We start from the raw sequence: 23,564 nt of genomic DNA on the forward strand, positions 1-23,564 counted from the left end.
GTTCTTATTATTTTATATATAGGGAAGTTGTAACATAAATACCCAGTAATTACTGTGAGCCTTAATTTTGGGGTATGCTGTGATCTATTCATGGTAGTTCTCTTTTATGTGTAAGAGGGTTTAATTAACTTACTTAAATGTTATGAGAAGTAAAATAATATTTAAAATAATATTTCAGTTATAGGAATTTTATGGGAATAGCTGTCGATAATAGGAATAGCGCGAACTTAGACACTTCCTCTTGTAAAACAGTATGCCCCGTGTCATAGACAGCCAGTTTAAGTGCAAAAGGTCATGGACGGATAAATTTTGCTGTCATCTGCACCTGGCTGCTAACCTCATGCCTTTTTTTGCCCTGTGGATATTTGAGCTATTTTTCTTTAGGTGACCTCCACAGCATCTAGGCCAGAAGTAGCACCATTTATTAGAATCTAGATGTGTGTTTTTGTTTTTCTTTCAACAACAATCATAGCTTTTAAAAAAAGACCAAGTTTGTAAGTGATACATAGTGCAAATGCAATGACTTTCGGTATTAGTCTGCTTGGACTGCCATAACTGAATATCACAAACTGGATGGAAGGTGTAAACAACGCAATTTTATTTTCTCACACATCTGGATGTTACACATCCAAGATTAATGTTCTATCAGGATTGATTCATGATAAGGCCTCTCTTCCCTGGGTGGAGACAGCTGCCTTCTCACTGTGGTCTTTCCTGTGTGGTTCATAGGCTGAGAGACGGCGTGAGCTCTGGTGTCTTTTCCACCTTTTGTAAGGACACCAGCACTATCAGATTAAGGTTCCCCCCTTATGACCTCATTTAACCTTACTTAACTCCCTAAAGGCCCTGTCTCCAGATACAGTCATATTGGGGTTAGGACTCCAATGTACGAATTGGGGACAAGGACATAGTTCAGTCCATAGCACTTTCAAACGACTGAAAAGGGGCCTTTCCACATAGGACTCCTTTCAAGATTTTAGGTATAAGTTTATAATATATGGTAAGTTAAAGCAAGACAGTGAGTCAGCCATTTAAAGAAAAGAGCCTATTCTTAATAGAATCTCAACTTAAAGAGGGAACTCTATTGAGAATATTTGTGGCCCTATATTCTTAACTTTGGAGAAATAGTAAGGAAGCCACAATAAAAGAGGAAGATGAGATGAAACTTTACTGAAGGTCAAACATCGCTTTTGTAATAGTATCATCATACATTTTAAAAATCATGATCAAAATACTAAAATGCAGACTAAAATGATGTATCAGTGAAACGGCATTTTTTTCTGATTTTATTTTTTTATGATGGAGAAGTTAGAATGTGAAACAAAAGAAAACAACAACAGAAATAATAATTTCAACTTTTTATGCATATACACTAAAGTATTGGGAATATGAATACCATAATAGATTTTTTGCCATAGATAATTCAGATTTCCTAAACAACAGTATTTACTACTATAGACACCAATAAAACACAATAAATCTTATTAGAATATTGTTTGTATGCCAGCATTGGAGAATAAGATGTTTCCTATAACTATTGCATGAATTGTGAAATTCAGGTTCGAGGTTCAAATTTTGGTACTCCATACTTGATGTTACTTAGCTTCCCTGTTTTTTGTTTGTTTTTTTTCCCACCCTAAAATGGGGATAACACAAAGATCCACGTTATTTGGTTTTGTATGCTGTAAATGCTATTAAATGAAACATTTTAAAAACTTTCCAGCACATAGTAAATATAATAAATAGTAGTTATAATCATATTGGATCGTTAACCTAGGTAATAGAAAGAAGGGATAAAATTGGGATTGGTAATCATGGTGAGATAATGAAAAGAATCTTAGAATTTTTGCTAAGGTATGGTGTATAGCTTCAACCATTGATGATTGATCTTGAAATAAGTTCATAATCATTGTATGAGTTACTTTTCTCAGTGGCTAAATTAAATATTAATATTTCCAAGAAAAATCTATAGAATCGAGTATGTATTATGGTAAATTTGTATCTAACTTATTATTGGCAGAAATGTATAACTGAAATAGAGAATAGTATTTTGTGAAATTAATAATCATATGTAAAGAAAATTAAAAAAAAACTTGCACTTCTATTGCAACAGATTTTTCATCTGAATGCTGTCATTTCCTAAGGAAAACAAACTTATACATGCCCTATTCTCATTCATGTAGCTTTAGAAATGTGAAAATAGGTGGTGAGTATATAGTTAATCTGGCGACAGAAGCAATGGTCGTTATGGGGCTCCAACTTTGGTATTCCTGAACCTGTTTCCAGAGCAACAAGGTGACCCAGATTTTCCAGAATCCTATTACCATAGTAACAGAAGTTTGCATGTTGCTGGGATCTCCCTACACCTCTGAATTTTCTTGTCCTAACAATGAATTTTTCAGGTTCATTATATCCAAAGTTATTCTTAGACTATGAGTTCTTATATAAAATATCCCTCATAAACTATTAATTCTCCCAGAATACATCATAACCGAGACACAGTAGCTAGCTAAACACAGAAGTTAAAAAAAAAACAAAAAACAACACATTGTTCATCAAGATGAAAGGCAACACTATCATATTTATTGAAAAGGATATAAATTATTGAAATCCTATCTCCTCTCACAACTTAACACAAATATTTTGGAGCATATCAAATAGTCTGTGTTTTAGTGAATATCTAGAAGTTATTGTTAATGTGCTATTAGACAATCCAATATGATTATAATTATAATTAAACAATTTGAAAGTTTTTCATAAGAATGCAAAATTCAAACTATGTATTTTATATTTTTTCCAGTGTGTTGAGTGAGGGTATGGTAAAATGAAGTAATAAGATTTTGTTATACTCCTGAGATTATTTTATTTTTAATTTTGAACTTCTCCTATGTTATGAATTTGTGGACCATGGCATAATACTTTTCAAGTTTCTATTGTTCAAGTGAAACTGCTGAGAATTGTGTTTTTATAGATGATAATTCAGTTTTTAGAAATGTATTTTAGACTTCTTTCGTGGTTTTTGAACTTGCCACTCATAATTTGTGGTATAGAATTATCTGCATGACATTCATTGACAAATTTTATTTTATAGGTTACTGGTTCTCATGATGAAGACACAATAATTACCGTAACTGCATGTAACTAATCACATTACTTATTCAGGCCAAATACTCAAATACATTATATAAAGGAGTCATCTTTAGGGTCACCAATCATCCCAGTTTGTCTTAGATTCAGTGAAAGTCCCACATCCTGGGGAACCCTATAATCCCAGGCAAACCAGTACAATTGGTCACTCAATGATCTAATCCATCATTCAGCCTAACTCCATATAAGACACTAGTTTTAACGTGGGTTGGTAACATTGATGCATATACAGCTCTAAGCAACTGTACATAAAGAAATATCAATGAGACAGACATGAGTGTGGATCTTGGTTCTCCCCACTGTACAGTGGTGTGATCAATTATTTCAACTCTTTGAAATGGCTTTTCTGCTAAATCATGTTGATAATGTGCTCTGAGGTGGGTTTCAGATTGATAGGAAGAGAGCATTGACTCTAAGGTTTCATTTTATTTAGCCAGATATCATCAACAACAAAAACTTAAATGAAATAAAGTGACTACTAAGTCAATGTAGCCTATACATACACAGCTACTTTTGAGCTCCAAGGTTCATGCAAGCAAGGTTTAGATTGACAGAATTTGTAAAGATTAACACCTCATTTTTCTGTTGTCCTTTTGTGCACAGGGATTACATTACTATTCAAGAAAAAAAAAAAAAGAAGCCAAGAAATAATCTCTGGACCTAATGCACCTATTTGAGGGGAACTTTGCAAGTATTATCTTCTCAATGTTTCTTATATAAAAAAGTCACTGACAGGCAGGCTTTATTCTCACTCAAGAGACTGTACATCCCTGACCCTGTTTGTTCTCCCTCAAGCTCTAAGGCATTTAATAATATCAGTTTTCCCAAGGAAACTTACCTTATTATACCTATTGTGAAGATTAACTGAAAGTGCATTAAAAGTGCCTGGCAAATGATAGGCTCTTAGTTTTATGGTAGCGGTGGTCGTTAGACTAAAAGCAATGAGGATTTCCAAAACCTCATTTAATCCTTTGATTTTCTTTTTTATTTAGTTGAAAGTATAAATGACAGACTCTACTAGTATGTACAATATTAAATCACAGCTAAATTCCAAACTTTTCTTAGTAGTTGGAGAAATAAGTGAATATCAATATTGTATTGTTAAATGCAAGTCATTGTATGTATTGATATATACATATGTATATCTATATATGTAACATACATATATTAATATGTAGATTATAGTGGGTGTGTATATAACACTAATTCTGATGAATTTGATAAAGCTTTTTTTAATCTTATATTGACTTCCATAATGAAAAATTCTAAGCAATTTAAGTTCTTACCCTTTTTTTCAAATCATGCATACTAATCAATACCAGGTAAATGTAAATTTTTAAAAAATGATTAGGAAAATAGAAATTGATTATCTCATCAGAGAACACTTGTCAAATATGTTTTTCAATTTAAAGGGCAGGCACAAAAAATACGGTTTTCTTTCGGGTGTTCCATAAAAGTATATTTTTCCCCCTGATATTTGGATACTATGAAGTAAATATTATTGTTAAAATTTCATATGAAAATATTTGTGTTTTCAAGGTGTCTTCTGACCTTAGCCACATGACTCATAGGATTGAAAACCATGTGGTGTGGCTGAGATTAGTCTTACAGTCATTGTTAATATCATAGAGTCCTGCGAGTTACGAATAGCCATAATTTAAAAGATCCACATTGGTTCATGAGGGCTTTTAATTAAGTTTTTAAAAAAGAGACTCTGTGTAGTGGTCCATATAGTAGGAGTAAGGCATCTAGTATATTGTTCCAGGAACCAGCAGGAGAGAGAAAATTGGTGCTCTGGGAAATAATGGACAGGCAGAGTATCAGAAATGCATTACCATCAGTCTTTTGACTGGAAGTCAGATGCAGCATGCCCTTTTGGTTCGGAGCTGTGGCAGTTATTTGCAAAGCATGCAACACTTTCCGTTATTCCCTCAATTTCCATTTTCTGCAAAGCCTGTTGCAAGAGCCACCGTTTTTTGTTTTGTTTTGTTTTGTGTATTTTTTCTGACAACAACATACTCTTCTTGATCTTCTTGCTGCTGTTCTCTTGCTATGGGAAATAGGTCTGTCCAATTGTTTTATGATATGCTCTAGTTTGTGTTTTGAACAGCATTTCTTTCTGTCAGCTCCTTTCAGTCACTCTGTTTTAGTTTCTACATTGTATTCTTTGAACATTATTGACCGCATCCTTCAATCGCGTCCTATCCGGTAAATGTGCAGTAAAGTCAGCAGTATTGATTTCTGACACACATTGTGTAATATGTATTACATTCATGGAACACGTTATCCTAATTTGAGAAGAATAGCAATTTTCAAGAATCCAGCTGTACAATTGTCGGCATGAATAGATGTGAGAGTTGTATGAAGCTACTCTTTAAAATTTTCACTTTGGTTTGGCATGGCAAAAGTGTGCTCAACCAAATAAGAGGAAGAGTTTTAGTCAGATAAATACAGTACTACCGTGTTTCCCCGAAAATAAGACCTAGCCGGACCATCAGCTCTAATGCGTCTTTTGGAGCAAAAATTAATATAAGACCTGGTATTATATTATATATTATGTATTGTATTGTATTGTATTGTATTGTATTGTATTGTATTGTATTGTATTGTATTGTATTGTACTGTACTGTACTGTATTGCATTGCATTGTATTGCATTGCATTGCATTGCATTGTATTGTATTACATTAAAGACCGGTCTTACATTATAGTCAAATAAGACTGGGTCACATATTAATTTTTGCTCCAAAAGACGCATTAGAGCTGATGGTCCAGCTAGGTCTCATTTTCGGGGAAACAGGGTACGTAGTAGGCAGGTAGTGTTCTATCCCTTTATCAAAATCCAGCAACACAGTTTGCTTTACTGAAAAAAGTTTGTGGTTCTAAAATGGTAAAATAGAGCCAATTTTATATAGTTTGTCCTAACACATCACAGGAGATAAGAGATTCCTTCAAAATGATTGTCATACATTAAGTGCAAATCAGAACATGTGTTTCCAAAGTGAAGAGTGAAAACATTAGGCATAACAGAAAAAAAAAAAAAAAAGAACAAAACTATTGGGAAAATAAGCAGCACAATATGCGTTCTTATTAAATTTCCCTGGAATTGAATTCACTAAACAATGGCCTAGATAGAACAAAAAGGAGGAAAAGGAAACTAAGCTCCTGTTCTTACACTTTTCTAATGCTCTTGATCTTGATCAGGAATACTTAATAACTAAGGTCCTGCCTTATTGTGTATTGTCTTTTAATTTTAAATTTAGCTCAGTGTGATGAAAATTGTCATGTTCATGTCCTTTTCATTTTGGAACTATAAGTAAAAAGAAACCTGATGAGACATCATATAGAATTCTAACGCTGTAGACTGTCAGGGAACCTGAAACTTCAGTGACTGTGCCGTGGTACGTATGAAACATTGGTTTGTGTGTTTTACCAAATGTTAAATATGAATACAGGTGTAGAAACACATTATTACGTGAATATTGCTCCACAGTCAAAGTGTATGTAATATGGATTTAATTCTCAAGTCACTGGAAAGTTAAATAGGCCAATCAATATATAGCACTATTAAGAACTTGAAGAAAAACAAAAATTGATTCAACATTGAAAACAAATGGTTATAAGTATTTGTTTCCTCTGCAAAGATATTGCAGCAGCTCATATTAATCATGTAAAATGGGGAAATGTGGATTTACCATAATCTGTATTGAAAATACCAGAACTAGAATGTGAAAGCTGTATTTTTCAGTAGCTTTGAGAAATAAAATATTGGCAGGACCTTAATATATGCATTTTTATGCGTAGAGAAGAATCAAATTCAGAGGTGATTTAGTCAATGTTTTACCTTTCATATTAAAACAGTATGAAAAAGGTTTTGTTGGCTTTTAATCTTTCCTTAAGTAACATTCCCTTTTGTGCCACTTATTTAGTTTCTCTACATATGTTACATTACAGTATTATCTTAAAAAAACAAATACCTCTCTTATCATGTAGCAGCATTGTCCTAGAACGTGGCAATAATATATTAAGTGTTCTCTGATGTCTGAAATCCCAAGATATGTAATGTAGCTAGCTTACATAGCAGTTAGACTTGAATTGAGTCTTGTTGGAATTAGGTCTGTAATAACAGTGTTAAGCAGCAGCTAATATTTACAGTATGCCAACATGACACTGTAGTGACACCTACTATGAAATCTGTACTTTAAAATTGTCATTTTTCTCCAGGGTAAACAATGATTTTATGGCTTTGTAATTCAGTCTAGCCAATTGGCTCTTAACTGCACATAGAACTTGGAATCAAATCCCTGTGCTGTGGCACTTTTTTTTTTTTTAAAGAAAATCATGCTGCAATTCTTTTTCTTTCTTTTCCTTTTAAAAATTTTTTATTTTAATTAACTGTAGGGAAGGAACATAAATATAAACATAATAGTAAAAAGTACTTAATATATCTAAGAAGAACCTCCTCCAAAGACACTACAGAATTTAGGTTTCTTAATTATACCTTAGGTGGTTCATAAGTCCTTTTTGCCTTCTGTTCTGAATGGTAGAGATTTCTGGAATTCTGAGTAGCCAACTAAATTTATTTTTACACTTCCCAGATTTGTATAATACAGTAATAGTTGGTATTAATGTTAGAGAAGCAACCCTAATTCTTCCTCTGACATAACGATCATCAGGAATTCAATTAGAGCTTGAAATGGTCGACTTGAGTTATTTTCACTCTGGAGCTTGCCTACAGTGCTTTATACTCATCTCAAACCATACTGCCTAGAGTAGAATCACAGCTTCACCACTCACTACATGTCACCTTGGGCAAGTTTTCTAAACTGTTTCTCACCTTGGGTAATAAATGAAATAGGTAATAGTACCTATCTCATACGATTGAATGAGTCAATAATATGTAAAGCTTTCGGAAGGGTGCCTGGCTATATTAGGGCTATAATTGTCTCCATCTAATTGCAGACATCGCAAGGGTGGCATTTTTGACTGTTTTGTTCTCTTATCTCCAGTGCCTAGAACACAGCCTGATACATAGTTGTAATAATAAATATATGTTGAATTAATATTTTTTCTTAAAATAAAACATAGGTATATTCCTCTGTTTGCAATCAATTTATTTTGTTTTTCTCAGCGACCTGGGTAATTAAGTTCCCAATGTGCTTTCTAATCCTTGTTGTATCTTAGAGCCAACTTAGATGTTGGGATAACCTGAATAAGCTGTGTCAAAGGGTTAGGAGACCATATGCCGAGGTGTTTTCCTAGTGAAGGTAGAAATTTGGTCTAGTAGTCCTTTAGCAACTATCTAATAGAATCCCCTTGATGTTTAGAGGAGCAAACAGAGACCCAGTAGAGTTGAATCTATTCTGCATTATTCTTTAAGGTTAGGTACAAAGCACCCTTAGCCAAAATTACTATAAAATGTAATGTGATGTCTGATAATTAAGTTCGCAAACTCACCCTAGAAAAAGTGCTACATCTCATTGCTGAATATCACTATGGTCGCCTTCGAAGGACTCCCCTTGGGAAGCTATGCACCTATGCATCACCTAGTTCACCCTTCAAAGCAATTTTGGAACTCTTTTTTCTGGAATGGCCATCAGAGCTGTCATCATATTACCTTTGGTGTCCTGAATGTCATCAAAATGTCTTCCTTTCCATATTTCCTTTCTCTTCAAGTAAAGAAAGAAGTCACTGGGGGCCAGATCAGGTGAGTAGGGAGGGTGTTCCAATACAGTCATTTATTTATTGGCTAAAAACTCCCTCACAGACAGTGCCCTGTGAGCTGGTGCATTGTCATGACGCAAGATCCATGAATTGTTGGCGAAAAGTTCAAGTCGTCTAACTTTTTCACGTAGCCCTTTCAGCCCTTCCAAAGTTGGTTAACTGATTGTCCAGTTGGTACAAATTCATGATGAATAATCCCTCCGAAGTCAAGAAAATATTAGCAACAACGTTGAAACAAGTTCACAAACTTAATTGTCCTACATTATGGAATCATAAAAAGATTCAAAATATAACTCTATAATACAGTATCCCCATGATATATAATTAAAAAGCAAGCAAGCAAGCAAGCAAACAAACAAACAAAAACAAACAAAAAAACCCTAATCTTTGTCAGATCAGCAGGAGAGTAACCAATACGAGAGTACGTTTTTACATGGATCCCTCTGTGTTAACAATACTGGCTGTAGCAATACTAGGTGCTTCCATTTCAGCAGCTGTGATGGCCAGAGCACAATTATTGTTTTATTCGCTTTGCCACTCTGGTCAGTCTTCAAGAAGTATAGTTGCAAGATCAATACCAGATGGTCTAGAGGTGATGTCTTTATCTGTTCTGCTGTTGCACTATATCACTCTTACAGAAGAGCCTTAAATATTGACTGATTTTTTTTTTTTTAAGTCCATATTGAGTCATCTACATACTGGTCCTTTTATACTGAAGGCCACGTGCTCTTTATTTTGGTTTCAGGGACATAACTTGGCTTAATCACATGTTTTATTAATACTAATGTGCATGTTATAACTGAGCAAAGAATTAAGTACAAAGAAGTGTAAATCATATGCCACATTTATTTTATATGACTGGTATAATAAATGGTGATAGATAAATTCCCTTCATCACCTTTGTAGTAATATAAAATGTGGTTAAGTTTAAATGGGTTGAACAATGAAAGAATTGGCAGAAGGTCATCAAAATTAGTATTTTTCAATGAAAGGCTCATGACATCCCGAGTCACATGTCACAGTCTTTCACATTGATTTTTTTTCTTCTTTGTAAAGTTTATGATGAATAATCAGGGCTTGGGTGGAGTTTCTGTCCTCTAGTCTTTGAATTCAACCTTCTTTTATTCAATAAGACTATTAAGCTCCGAATTATTTGCCAGATTCTTTTCTGGGTGCTGTTGGTACAAATATGAAAAACATCACCCTCTTCACCCTGATGTCCTGTTCCTAAATATTTCATAGTGAAAGGATAGGGGGGAATGTTCTAATGGGGAGGATTATAAGCAGCTATGCTTATACAATGGAGGAAGCGACTCAATTGGCTTGGACAAAACACTAGGAATTTGATGAATTACTAATGCTGACATTTGAGCGTGGTAACGTGCTTGACTACTACTTTACCAGGTGGATATGTGTTGGTGGAAACTTCCAGGCATCAGGACTATAGTTCATGCTCTGGTGATCTTGTGTAGAGAACATCTTTGCAAACTGATACTATTTCTAAACACCTAATATCTTCTATAAAGAACAGGACAAGTCCATGGACAACAAATTCCATAGTCAGAAGTACTTCGCTTGTATTTTCTCTCCATGAGTGATGACTCTCTGGGATTTTGCCACAGCAGCAGATTGATGCTTAGTTTCTTGTAAATGTCAATGAGACCAAATTTTGCCAAGATTTCACCTGTTGTCAAGAACAGTGAGGGGTTGTTTGTCAAGAGTGGGGGATATATGTGACCTTGAGTTCTTCTTCATCACGTTTTTCCAACGTTTATGAAGATTTTTCAGGCCCTTAATTATTAGTACATCATCTATTGGCATAGTTTTTTGACGGAAATAAATTTTGAGTTTATTGTCTTTTGCTCAACTTAGAATACAAGTTTCATTTATAGTTTTTCCATGTATCTTGTTCAATGATTAGATTTAAATGTAAATAATACTTGTTATATTTTGTAAAGTCTCATTTCATTGAAATGTCTTTTGACAATTTTATTTTTTTTACTCATTGTGCTCTAATGGCATAAACATCCTGCTCAGAGATCTTAAAGGGCCATGACTTCAGAGAACAGGCAGGTGATGTAAATATGTGAATTTACCTAAGACAATGGGAGTCACAGGCACATTGTCTCTGGTTCTCTTTCTGCTAGGATGTAAGCTTGTGAGTGCAGGGATCTTTTGTTTTGTTCACTGATGTATCCCAAGTTCTATCAGAGAGCCCAATACATAGTAGGTGCTCAATAAATACTTATTGGATGAATGAAGGAATGTGTTGAAATGTGTTATACTGAAGAGAACAAGCAATACCTTAAAGATGTTGATTCCTGAAGATAACAACAGCAACAACAACAGAATATATTGTGCTAACCAAACAAAACCCATTCAGGGAACCACTTGCTTAGAACCCATAGTATTATGAACTAGATCACTTTTAGTAGACTTGTATGTGATTTTCCATGATGGAACACTCTTACGCTGCCTTCTCAATAATTTCCAAAAATACCTGTCCTATGAATATTAAAATAATGAAAACTGCATGTTGGCTTCAATATCTTTAGGAAAGTTCTCTCTTGCATTAGAACCTATTTATGAATACTGTTTCAGATAGTGCCACATCATGGAGGATTGTTTTAAATAGAATTTTCCAATATGATATCATTCCTGGGCTTCATACAAATCAATCAATCAATATGTCAGTAATGATAATATTTGAATAATAACCTCAACTAAATGGGCAGAATATCTTGAGTTTTCAAATCAACTTCTAATATAGTCTCTCATTTTTATTATGTGAAATGTTCACTGCTACCTGTATTTAAATGAAATGTGTGTTGAAAATGGATTTTAATGAAATACATGGAAATATAGTGATTACTATATGTCAGTGAAATGACAAGTTCTTCGAGAAAAACATTTTTCATGCCTTGAATCTATAAGCATGGCTCAAGCATGTTTCTCCACATAGAAGCTGGATTTGGTTTGTCTATAATTTGTATATTTTCTAGTTTAAAAAGATGTAGGGTCATGGAACAGATATATATATGTCTATCTATCCCTCTTACTTTCATTCATACCATGCTCTTATTCATTTCATTTTGTGTCTCTATGTCTTGATGGATAAAGGTGCCCCTATTCACCACTTGTTCCTTCCTTGTTCATTCTGTCTTAATCCTTTTCACATTATCTTCAAGTAGCTGACTATTGATCATTGAATTTACCTGGAAAGGATGTCCTAGCAGACACTGTGTGTGCCCTGTCTTCTCCTCTTAGCATGTTCCAGAGGTTATTACAGTTTCTTTTGACAGATTCCATATTTAATATCCTTCTGTCTGAGGACTTTATCTGGACTCCTCAATGTGTTCAGTCAAAGCATAAGTTTGGTAAGTTAAGACCCACAGAATAACCTTGGACTAATGAGGGAGGAGAGTTGGCAGATAAACACCCTGCCCAGCCCTCTTGTTCTTCAGAAGGAAAGTTCTGAAGGATGTTCTATGTAACCATCTCTTAGAGGGTTCCCAGCAGCAGGGAGCTGAGTTTCCCACAGTGACAACCCATTCATTAGTGCTCCTTTCCTGGCTTTTCTTCTTTTCCTGTCCCCCTTCTCTGCTCCTTCAATACATTTCCCGGGGTCTCTACTCAAATTCATTACTTGTATCAGGACCTGCTTTTGCGGGGAATGAAAACTAAGACAGATACCATTGTAGCTAAGGATTTTTTATCAGAGTACATTCTGTTTGTTTGTTTGTTTGTTTGTTTGTTTATTTATTTATTTATGTATGTTTCTCATTCCTCATGATTTTCCCTATGACTCACTTTCTTTCTAATACTCGGAATAGTTGCATTCAAAGAAACATCTTTGACTACCTTTAACTCAGTGCAACTGACAGCTTTATATAGGAGTTAACTGCTTCATATCAATTTAATCAGAAACTGGGGTAGAAAACTAGATTCTTTTTAAAAAGTAAAAGTCCCAGATTCATGGAGGGCCAAAGTCTCTCAGAATAGGAAGATGATTAGCACTGTATTGTTTTCAATTTTTTAGAACCATGTTTCTCTTCAACAAACTCATGTTAGGTCGCAGTGAAAGCAAAACACCCAAGAAGCCATTGACCTCAGCTAAAATTCTTCTTACAGAATATATTCTGAATTAATCCCAGTAATTAACCCCAGTAATTAACCCCGGAATTAACCCCAGTAAATCTTTATCTCACACATCCAGAGGACCTTATGAGCAACTGACTCACTAAAATTTGTAGTGGCCATGAATCCCAGAGTACAAAGTCAGGTTTGAAGAAATGTATCTTTTCTTATTTGTAATTAAACTTCATTTTTATTTCAACCATCAATTCTGCCATAATTTTAGAAAATCGGCCTCAGTCAAGGTAGACTTGTATATCTGCCAGATTTTGTTTAAATTCTACGAGGTGCTATGTTGTACCAAAGTGTGGAGTGTAAGGTCTGAGTCTTTGGATAGTGATGTATCAGCTGAGACCTCCCTCATTCCCACTGTCTTGGCACATTTGGTGTGGCAGGTCTCTCTTCCCCTCCGTTCCACCATTGTAGGGCTGGAAGCTGTTCTGCTAAAGTACAGAGCTTCTCCACGAGACTCATTATGTTCTTATATGTCTAACTGGTCACACTCAGTGACCTTAAACCAGTAACATGCACACAGATCCTCTCTACTCCTCAATATCCAAACTTTGGGATTTGGTGTGGAAGTCAAGAGGCCAGTTCTCTCTCTGTTTTGGTCCCACTGTAGTATCTGTTGCTCAGCCCCAGAAAACTTCCCCCCCCCCCCCAGGAGGCAAGTAGATGAAGGGAACATGGGAAAAGTTTTCTTTCTCAGAGTTATTTCTCCAAGTAAATTTTCCATGTGGTGATTACTGGGTTTAGGATTTTGGAAAATAGAAACAACAGATTGTCCTCTCCTCTCTTTCTTTTCCCTTTCTCTCTCTCTCTCTCTCTCTCTCTCTCTCTCTCTCTCTCTCTCTCTCTCTCTCTCTCTCTCCCCCCTCCCCCTACTTCATCACATCTCTTCCAGAACCAATACCAATAGCCTGTCTATCATCTATCTATCTATCTATCTATCTATCTATCTATCTATCTATCTATCTATCTACCTACCTACCTACCTACCTACCATCTATCCATTTATCTGTATTCCCATCAACAAGCACATGGAGCAGGATGAAATGTTGGCATACTCCTCTTGAAGAGAATCAAGTTGTCAAGTCTCCATGACAACTGCTATGGTGACCCATGCCTTCCATCATTAAGTGCTGGCAAGATTATCATTCAGAAAGTGTGACTGACACCTCAGTTATTTATAAGCACTGTGTACATAAAGAATGTTTATAGCTGGTGATGTATTTATCTATGTGTGTGCTATGTTAAAAAGGCAGACTTAGTTGGAATTATTTTTATGTGATTTGAGCCATGTTTGGGCAATAAATATAAAATATGTTCAAAATAATTTGATTTTTCACTTAAGTTGAAAGGTTTCCTATGTTTATGTATTTCACCTTTCTTTTATTTTTTACTTTGGTTTGATGAACATCCTAAATAAAAATTACTGTCCATTCAGTGTTTCTCTTCTTCCCTTTCAACCTTCATGTATAATTTCTTTCTTACCTAAAAATGAGCTTAAAGTAGTAGCCTGTCTCTCATATATTTCTGTGAAGAATCAACAGATGTCTAGATCCTGCAACATGTTTTAAAACAACATAATTTTATCGTGGCAATAAGGGAAGTCCTGACCTTTATTAGGTCTTACCTATTTATACTTATATAGCAATGTGATAATTCAACCAACACATGCAATAGACATTTACTAAACACTCAGCTACATACACAATTTAGTGCAATGAGATTAATATTTCTTCATTTCCTATATACCTATATAGAAAGAGGAAGCTGGGGAAGAAGCTTATAATGCATAAACTCAGGGTGGTTGAAAAGTTTAAAGACACTGAAAAGATAGCATTCACTTGCTAAGTGATGAAATTGAGAATCCTTTTTGCCTATCAGCTTTCAAAGGCCCTATGTTGGATCTTGGAAAACAATAGTTTTAACTTACAAGTAAAAATATTACAAAACAAAATTAATAGATGTTTATCGTTCTTCAAAAAATGTAGGTCTATTTAATTATGTTTTATGTGATATTTAGGACATGTAAAAGTCAAAATGGTCAAAATGGTCTCTGCCATATGCATCAGAGTAAAATAGAATAATTGCATTTTATAGTGACTAACATTTTTTATACCAGTCACTCATTTATTTATTTACCCATTTATTGATTTGCCTTACTAATATTTGTTAAGCACCCACTATGTGCCAAGAACTGGACCAAGCTATGTAGGTGGTAATAAAAATAATGACAAAATAAAATAGTTTTTAGTTGTACTAGGTACTACTGTAAGTATTTTACACATGTTAAATCATCTCAATGCTATAAGATAGTTAACGATTATTTTCCTCCATTTCAATAACGGAAAACCAAGGTACTCAGGAGCAAAAGAACTTTCCCAAATTCAAGCAGTTATGAAATAACAGCACAGTCAAGTTGGAACCCAAGTGTCTCTCACCACTCAACCAACACGCCGTACTTGAGAGAGTGAAATGATGGCCCTCACTTCTGTCTGAAGAGCAAGAGTGGTAGCCTGGCTGATGTTATACAATGTGATATGAAAGGTTCCTATAGGAAGCCCATGGGGATGGAGTAACTAGCTCAAGATGTTTTCAGTTACTTCGTTGTATACCCCAAATTATTAAAGAATCCTTCCAATAAGAAATATCTTCTTAACAATATTTTAAATAATATATATGTGTATATATATATATATATATATATATATATATATATATATATATATACATATACACACATATACATATATATATACATATATATATATATATATAATTTCCTACTTTAATATTTTTCTCTAGGGCATGATTTATACTTAAGTTTGATGAACCCTAATATTTTTAAAATTCTTAAGCAAAGTCTCATAGTTTAACAAAGCTGATGTTTATAGAATCAGAAGTTAAACATTAGAATAACACTGGCACTTTTACCTTTTATCTTTTCGAGATATGAAGGTATAAAAGTTTGATACTAAAATGTATATGAATATTCTTAAAGTCTTGAAGTCATTAACCATTTCTTTTGTGGTCTGCTTGGGCTATTTTTAATATCAGGAAAAATCAGAGAAAATGAAAGCCATCTTCAATAAAACTAAGTTGGACAATAATTTTCAATTCAGATTTGGAGAAGAGAGGAGTTTTTCATAAGATTGTGAATATAGTTCTGCAATGCATTATAGGTAAAATAATGATCTTGTTGTATATGTATTGCTTTTTGAGCTTTGAAATTCTCTTGAGCTTTTTTCTTTAAATATTATTTACCTAATAGAAAAACAACTCCTTCATAGAAGTCAATTTCAGTCACAAATATTTCTTAATGTTACCATTGTGTGTTTCCATAGTCCTAACATTTTATGAGTGGCCTTTAGGCCTTGGCACTTTTACTAAAATATGATGTAAAACAAATGCACTTTGTTAATGTGATATAAATAATGGAATCGCTAAAATTATATTTTAACTAAATACCTTTGTAAGATCATAGCATTTACTCCAAATTACACTATAGGGATTTATTTCACTTTTTTCATAATAATATGTCAATAGTGTAATATATCTATTTTCAAAATATTTAATTAGTAATTTCTTCTGTCAGTTTAACAACATTAAATAACTCTTTGAGATGTTGTCTTTTCTACCAAACTGCAGTGCCTTTTGCCTATGATTTTTACTATGTGACTTTCACAACAGGTTTTCAAGCCTAAATCATTATAATTTAAAGTCAACTCCTCAGAAGGGCTGTTAAGCACTTTGAAAACTTCCATATTACTTAAAATGATGTTAGAAGGCCCAACATGCAAAAATGATGTTTTAAAATGTCACTCAGCTGTTCCGTGCCTGCCCCACAGAACCATAATAATAATATGAAATTGTTTTCTAACTCTCTTCTGGCTTTTTTTCTTTTTTTTTTTTTCAAACAAAACAGAAAATATTGAACTACAAAAGGAGTTTACATTTTTCTTCTGAGAAAAACACTATGCAACTCTAAGCTGAAGTTAACATAAAAAAAAAAAAATCACACAGTACAATTGAACACCTTAAATGTTTCTAATATGGATTGATTTCATACAATACAGTTTTATCTTAGACAGAAAATATTTCTGAATAAGTGAACTCAAACACTAGCATAATATATCCCCCTTGTTCTTCTTTAGGGATGTGTTACATAGGCCAGCACTGCCGTGGAAGCAGAAAAAAACTTTCCATATGAAAACCTGGGTTTTGTGTTGTTTCTATATTGAGTGTTTGAAGAAATGTCTATAACAGCATATTTTATTGTATGGATATTTATCTTTGTATGTTTAAATCTGAAACATTGCAAATGACTTACTTTTACTACGGAGATTTTTATACCCAAACATGAGAATGGTGGCAGGCATAGTTTGGTGACTATGGTTGAGGTCTCATTTGTTTGTTTCTAAGTTTTAAAGCTGTGGCTATGAGAACGCATTACCCACACCTTTGTGAATGGATACATTAGAGATGAAGTACGGGGATTACGTTAGAATTAGATGATTTTGTTATTCCTTTTAAGATAAAAAAAAATCGTGTCCTCTGCCCATATCATTTGCAACAACATGGATGGACCTTGAGATTATCATGCTAAGCGAAATAAATCAGACAGAAAAAGTTGAGAATGACATGATTTCACTGATATGTGGTATATAAAACTAAAAACAACAAAGGAACAAGATAAACGAAGGAAGAAACAAAAACTCATAGACACAGACAATAGTTTAGTGGTACCAGAGGGTAAATGGGGAGGAGGGTGGTAGATAATGGTAAAAGGGATCAAATATATGGTGATGGAAGGAGAACTGACTCTGGGTGGTGAAAACCCAATGTGAGATATAGATGATGTATTACAGAATTGTACACCTGAAATCTATGTAACTTTACTAACAATTGTCACCCCAATAAACTTTAATAATAATAATAATAATAAAAACCATCAGGCCCACTGTTTGGTGAAAGACTGGGATGATCATTGCCTTTATCTCTTAGTTGTGTTCAGTTACAAAATTTCACCTCAGAATGATTCAAAAATTAATTGATGATCTTCACTGTGAAAATACAAGGATGTTTACATCTCGAATGACAAAGAAAAGTCATCAGCATTAAAATGAGAAGATTTTTGTTTTAAAAATGTGTCCCTCTTATTCTAATTTGAAACAATAATCCAGGAATACATAAAATCAAATTTCCCTCTTCATGTATAAGATTCTTAATATAGTTCTACAGGTTTATACCACATAATTAAGACTGATAACTGTCGTATCTGGTTTTAGTTTGATCATTAAATTTTTGGGGAAAACAGAACAATATTTCATTTTAATTGTTTGAATAAATATAAAGCACACTGTTGAATTCCAATTGTTGTAGTCGATCTGAATAGATGCATGCTTTTTTGTTTATGTCTTTTAGCATCTCCGTCAATTAAACTCTTGGTGGATGACCCTATAGTTGTAAATCCTGGAGAGGCCATAACATTAGTGTGTGTTACAACCGGCGGAGAGCCTGCACCCTCTCTTACCTGGGTCAGGTCCTTTGGGACTCTGCCTGAAAAGACTGTTTTGAATGGAGGAACTTTGACCATACCTGCCATCACATCAGAAGATGCTGGTACTTACAGCTGTATTGCCAATAATAATGTGGGAAACCCTGCAAAAAAGTCCACCAACATCATTGTGAGAGGTAAGTTTGCCTAGAGAATGTTACAATATAGATTTCTGGGTGAGCCTGGCTATCACACAACAAATAATGTTTGATATAAAAATATTTCCTCAAATATTTCATATATATATAACATATGCATAGAATTATTTATAAATAATGAACGATGTCTAATTATAAATGGAAACTAAAATTCCTAAATCTTATGTTTACATCAAATAGTATTCAAAACATATTCTTAGTGATACCATTGAATAGTTATTATAATTTTTTCTTAATTAAAAAAAGATTAAAATGCAATTGTGGCATAAAGCATTAAACATCATTATACAAATTGTGTATTAGTTTAGGAATTTAACATTTATCGATTTAATAAACGTTTATTGAATCCGTGTTACAAACAGAGCTTTAAATTGTGAGATTGTAGAGATCTATAAAACATTAACCTATACTCAAAAATTCTACTGTCAGCTAGTAAAAATAAAATACATCAATTAATAGTCATATGATACAGTGTTTGGCAATCATAAGCAAAAGCTATAGGAATATTAAAAACACATAGTATCTCTGGCACACATTATTAGGGAATATCTAATGACATTTGCACTAGGTCTTATACACACTGAGATTAGGGAAACACGTGGAAAAGTTGGAGATAGTAAAGGGCAAAATGTATGTAAGGCATTGATGTAAAAGTTGGGTCACTAAGTCAGTAACAGTAGTGGTGATGCAGTGTGCTATCTCTCCATTGCAGAGGATTTGCAGTTATTGTGCAAGGAAAGCGTACTCATATGCTTCTTCATGTCTCACTTCACTTGGTGAGATCCTAGATTAGGGATAGAAAATGGACACTGATGCCTCTAAAGTTAAAATAGACATCCATATGCCCAAGAGGACTCTTCTGGAAGACAAATGAAAATAAGGAAGGAAGATAAGAATACAAAAGGATCATATATGGGCTTAAATAGCAAGACAAGGTCTACAAAGGGAAGTATCAAGCTTTCTATTTAAAATATCAGTATTGACAGAATGGGCCTCTTTCTAAGCCTTGTCTTGGTGAGGAATTAGATTGTGTAGTCCTCCACCCCAAATTTTAAAAGAAAGTAAAAACTGTACAACTCACCAATATTGAGTATTTCTGCATTTTCTTTGTTTGCTTTTAAAAACTTACTTTCCCAAGGAGCCATGAAATAATGCTACCAAATCTTGCTATAATAATGGTGAGATTAGGTAAAGCATTGCCAAACTGTCCTTAAGAGTCATGAATGCAAAGTAGAATCTTTTATTCCATTATTTTATCAAGGACAAGAACTCACTAGTGAAAAATGATGTCTTAAATCTAGTTTGAGGAATCCATGTACAAATGGCAAAATGTCCAGAATGAAATGTCTGTGTTGTACCCTTTGTAAAGGACACTAACTCATCCGCAGCACATATATGCTCAGAAAATTATTTGCTCTTTCCCGTCCGATCTAACAGTTTTTATCTGTGTTCTTTAAAGGACAGTTTCCAACTTTGACATAAATTACCTAAAATAAATAAAGCCCTTAAAATGTATTTCTCAGATTCATAATTCCGTATGCCTTTAATTAATCTGAAGTACACATTTGCATAATCATATTACATTACTAATGGCATTTACATAATTCATAAAATCGCCTATGGATATAATCTTACTGAATGTAGAAATAGCCTTAGTTAAAGGGTCCTAGATTAAACTGAAAGGAGAAAAAACACTATAATAATGTGAGGCATCTAATTTCTGCCACAAAGGCCAAGAAATTCAGTTAAAGAAAAATGGTTTTCTTTTTATTATACAAATAAATTATTTTCCACACTTCTGATTTTGTAGACCTCTGCAGTGTCTTAGATTAACTGTGTCATGGATACAGTAGAAATAGAACTCTAGGTTTATTTTCTCCCCATTCTTTTCTATAACTAAATCAAGATCCATAAACCAGGTTATCTGAGGAAGCACAAGGCTATTCTGTGCATAAAATTCCCATTATCATTTGAGAATATCTGTGGACAAAATAAGAGTGTAAGATGCATATAAGTATAAAACTCTAGAGACGTTTCTGAACTTGCATTTGATTTTTTTAAAAATAAAAACACTTCAAAGTAAATGATGTAAATAACACTCCATGCAGACATTAACTGTATTTTAGTGTCATGCAGTCGCATTAACTTTTATTATGTGTCTTAAACTTCCCCTCTTTCAGGAAGAAAAGCCAGGAAGACCCCATAACCCTCTGCTCAGTTTTAGAAATAAGGGCTCCGACCCTACATTTAAATCACAAGCACACATCTAGTCAGTGTTTCAGATGCATCATTTCCCCTCTTGCCCTGCATGGGTTCAGTCTGGACTGGAGACCTGGTCTCATAGGAAGCCTCTCGGTAGGACCGAGATGATGAAACGTAAGGATTCTCCTTCCACCACTTTAGGCTTGGAAGAAGCTGCATCACACAATTTTCTCCAAAGATATCCTTCTGGTCAAATGTGGTCTCTGACCCTGTTTCTACCCTTAACTGTCTATAAAGTCCAAGACTCGTGGAATGGTTTCTTTCACTTCCTTTGACAGTTCTGCATAAGGGGTCTGTTTTGCACTCACTGTGGAATTCTGTGGCTTCTCTTCTCAGTCAAAAGTGAGTCAGGAAAAGTTTATTCTATCATCTAGTTTCACAAGAATATGAAAAGATTAAAGAACTTTCAAAATTTCTACCTGATGTTCTTAAATATGATCCATCAGTAAGTCCTTTTGGCCTTTTTGTCAAACTATACTCTAAATCTGACACGTTCACTATATCTTGTCACATTTGCCGTTACCCCCCTTGTGTAAACTATCAATCTAGTTCCTCTAGTTGATTAAAATAGTCTTTTCATTTATCTTCTTTCCACTCTAGCCTCTGTTTTAAAAAGGGCTGTTTTTCCATGGTAGTAGATAAAGTAGACTAGGCTGAGTTAACAAATAGACCCATACATGTAATTACTCAAAACAACAACACTTTAAGATGTTTTTCATGAAAATGTTCAGGGTGTTTCCTAGTTGATAATACTGATGGTGGTGTTGTGGTGTGATTGGTGTGTGTGTTGGCGGCAGGGTGGGTGGGTGTAGGAGTAGAGGGTCTGCTTCATGCAGTCATTCAAGCTGATGATGCCTCTGCTGTCTTCAATCTGTGGGGACTAAGGTTGCTCTGAGTGTTCCCTCTGTTCCTCTCAGCTGTAAGTGGGAAGGAGCTTGAATGAGCACACATGGGAGATTTTTATGAGCAAGGTATGCATCAGTTCCAATCATATTTTATTGGCTAGATCTTAGGCACATAGTTATACCCAATGATGTGAAAGCTGAGGAATGTATTCTTACAGAGTGCCCGGGAATAAGAGGACATGGATTTTTGTCAACAGCTAACCCTCTCTGTTACAGTCATGTAAGAGAGTGATTGAAATCATCTCATTCTCCTGATTAAATTCCTCCCGTGGCTTCCCATCTCACCTAAAATGAAATTCAAATTCGTCATCGTCTTTTCACTTTCCTCTTCTCTTTACCCACTCTACTTTAGACACGTTACCCTTATTCTTTTCCACAAGTCAAGACTTAAACATTATCTGTTCTTTCAGCTTGTAATGTTAATTTTCAAATACCATCTTCTGGGAATTGTCTTCCCTGACTACCCTACCTTAAATAGCCCACTGCTAATTCCCTTGCATGATTTATTGTTTCTTCTTATCACATAAGAACCTGGAGTTATTTTATACATTTTTCTTTTTTATTGTCTGTCTCTGTCATGGGACTCTAGGGACGAAGAATTTATCTGTTTGTTGTCTTAATCAGTGATACGTCCCTAGGGCATAGAAAACTACTACGCGTGTATTAAATACTCAATAAATATATACTGAGTGAACAAAATTTCTTTTATAAGTTCACTGGCTTGTATTAGACATTTCTTCTGCACACCTATCTCTCTTTAATAGCCTAAATGTATACTAGATGATATTAAGCAAAATAAGGAAATTCCATGTACTTATTAAATCATATTAAACATTTGTGTGGTGTGACTACTGCATTTCAAAGTCCACATTGTTGTAATTATTCATCGTGGTGTAACAAGCCACCCCAAAATCTGGGGATTAAAAAGCTCAGCCAAAAATTTCAGGGTGGCTGAGGCTGGCATTGTCTTCAAGGCTTTTTTATTTAAATATCTGGTGCCTGGACTAAAAAGTTCAAATGTCTGGGCTTCCTCAGGTTGGGATCTCTCTCTCTCTCTCTGTCTCTCTCTCTCTCTCTGTCTCTCTCTCTCTCTCTCTCTCTCTCTCTCTCTGTCTCTCTCTCTCTCTCTCTCAATAGTTTATTCTTCCAAGATTTTTTTTTCCAAGTCAAGTTGTTGTCCTTTCAGTCTTAGTTGTGGAGGGCACAGCTCAGCTCCATGCCCAGTTGGCCATTGTTAGTTGCAGGGGCGCAGCCCACCATCCCTTGCGGGCAACCTTGTGGTTGAGAGCTAGTGCTCCAACCAACTGAGCAATCAGGGAGCTCAGTGGCAGCTCAGCTCAAGGTGCCGTGTTCAATCTTAGTTGCAGGGGGGAGAGCCCACCATCCCTTCCAGGAGTCGAGGAGTCCAACGGGCAACCTCGTGGTTGAGAGCTCACTGGCCCATGTGGGAATCTAACCGATAGCCTTCGGCATTAGGAGCATGGATCTCCAACCGCCTGAGCCACAGGGCTGGCCCTCAATAGTTTATTTACATGGTTTCTACACATGGCAACATCAATGTAGTCAGACAGTTATAAGCTTCTAGTACTAGGGTCTCAAGAGCTGCATGAGTTCTTCTAATCTAGCCTCTGAAGTCAATCAGTCACCTTATTGCATTCTGTTCATCAATGCA

The 23,564-nt window shown here is 34.7% G+C and overlaps 1 protein-coding gene across 4 annotated transcripts in view; it reads left to right on the forward strand.

The window, feature by feature from the left end:
* MDGA2 (MAM domain containing glycosylphosphatidylinositol anchor 2) overlaps nt 1-23,564 on the forward strand; it is a 797,923-nt gene that overhangs the window by 536,708 nt on the left and 237,651 nt on the right. For all 4 annotated transcript variants that reach the window (XM_074328195.2, XM_088796863.1, XM_074328196.2 and 1 more), the window contains exon 6: nt 18,435-18,704. In XM_074328195.2, the coding sequence (XP_074184296.2) occupies nt 18,435-18,704 (270 nt within the window). The remainder of the gene's footprint in view (nt 1-18,434; nt 18,705-23,564) is intronic.

Source organism: Rhinolophus sinicus, chromosome 3 (genome assembly GCF_057876585.1).
Source record: "Rhinolophus sinicus isolate RSI-liver-muscle chromosome 3, RSI-T2T, whole genome shotgun sequence".
Lineage (NCBI taxonomy): Eukaryota > Metazoa > Chordata > Mammalia > Chiroptera > Rhinolophidae > Rhinolophus > Rhinolophus sinicus.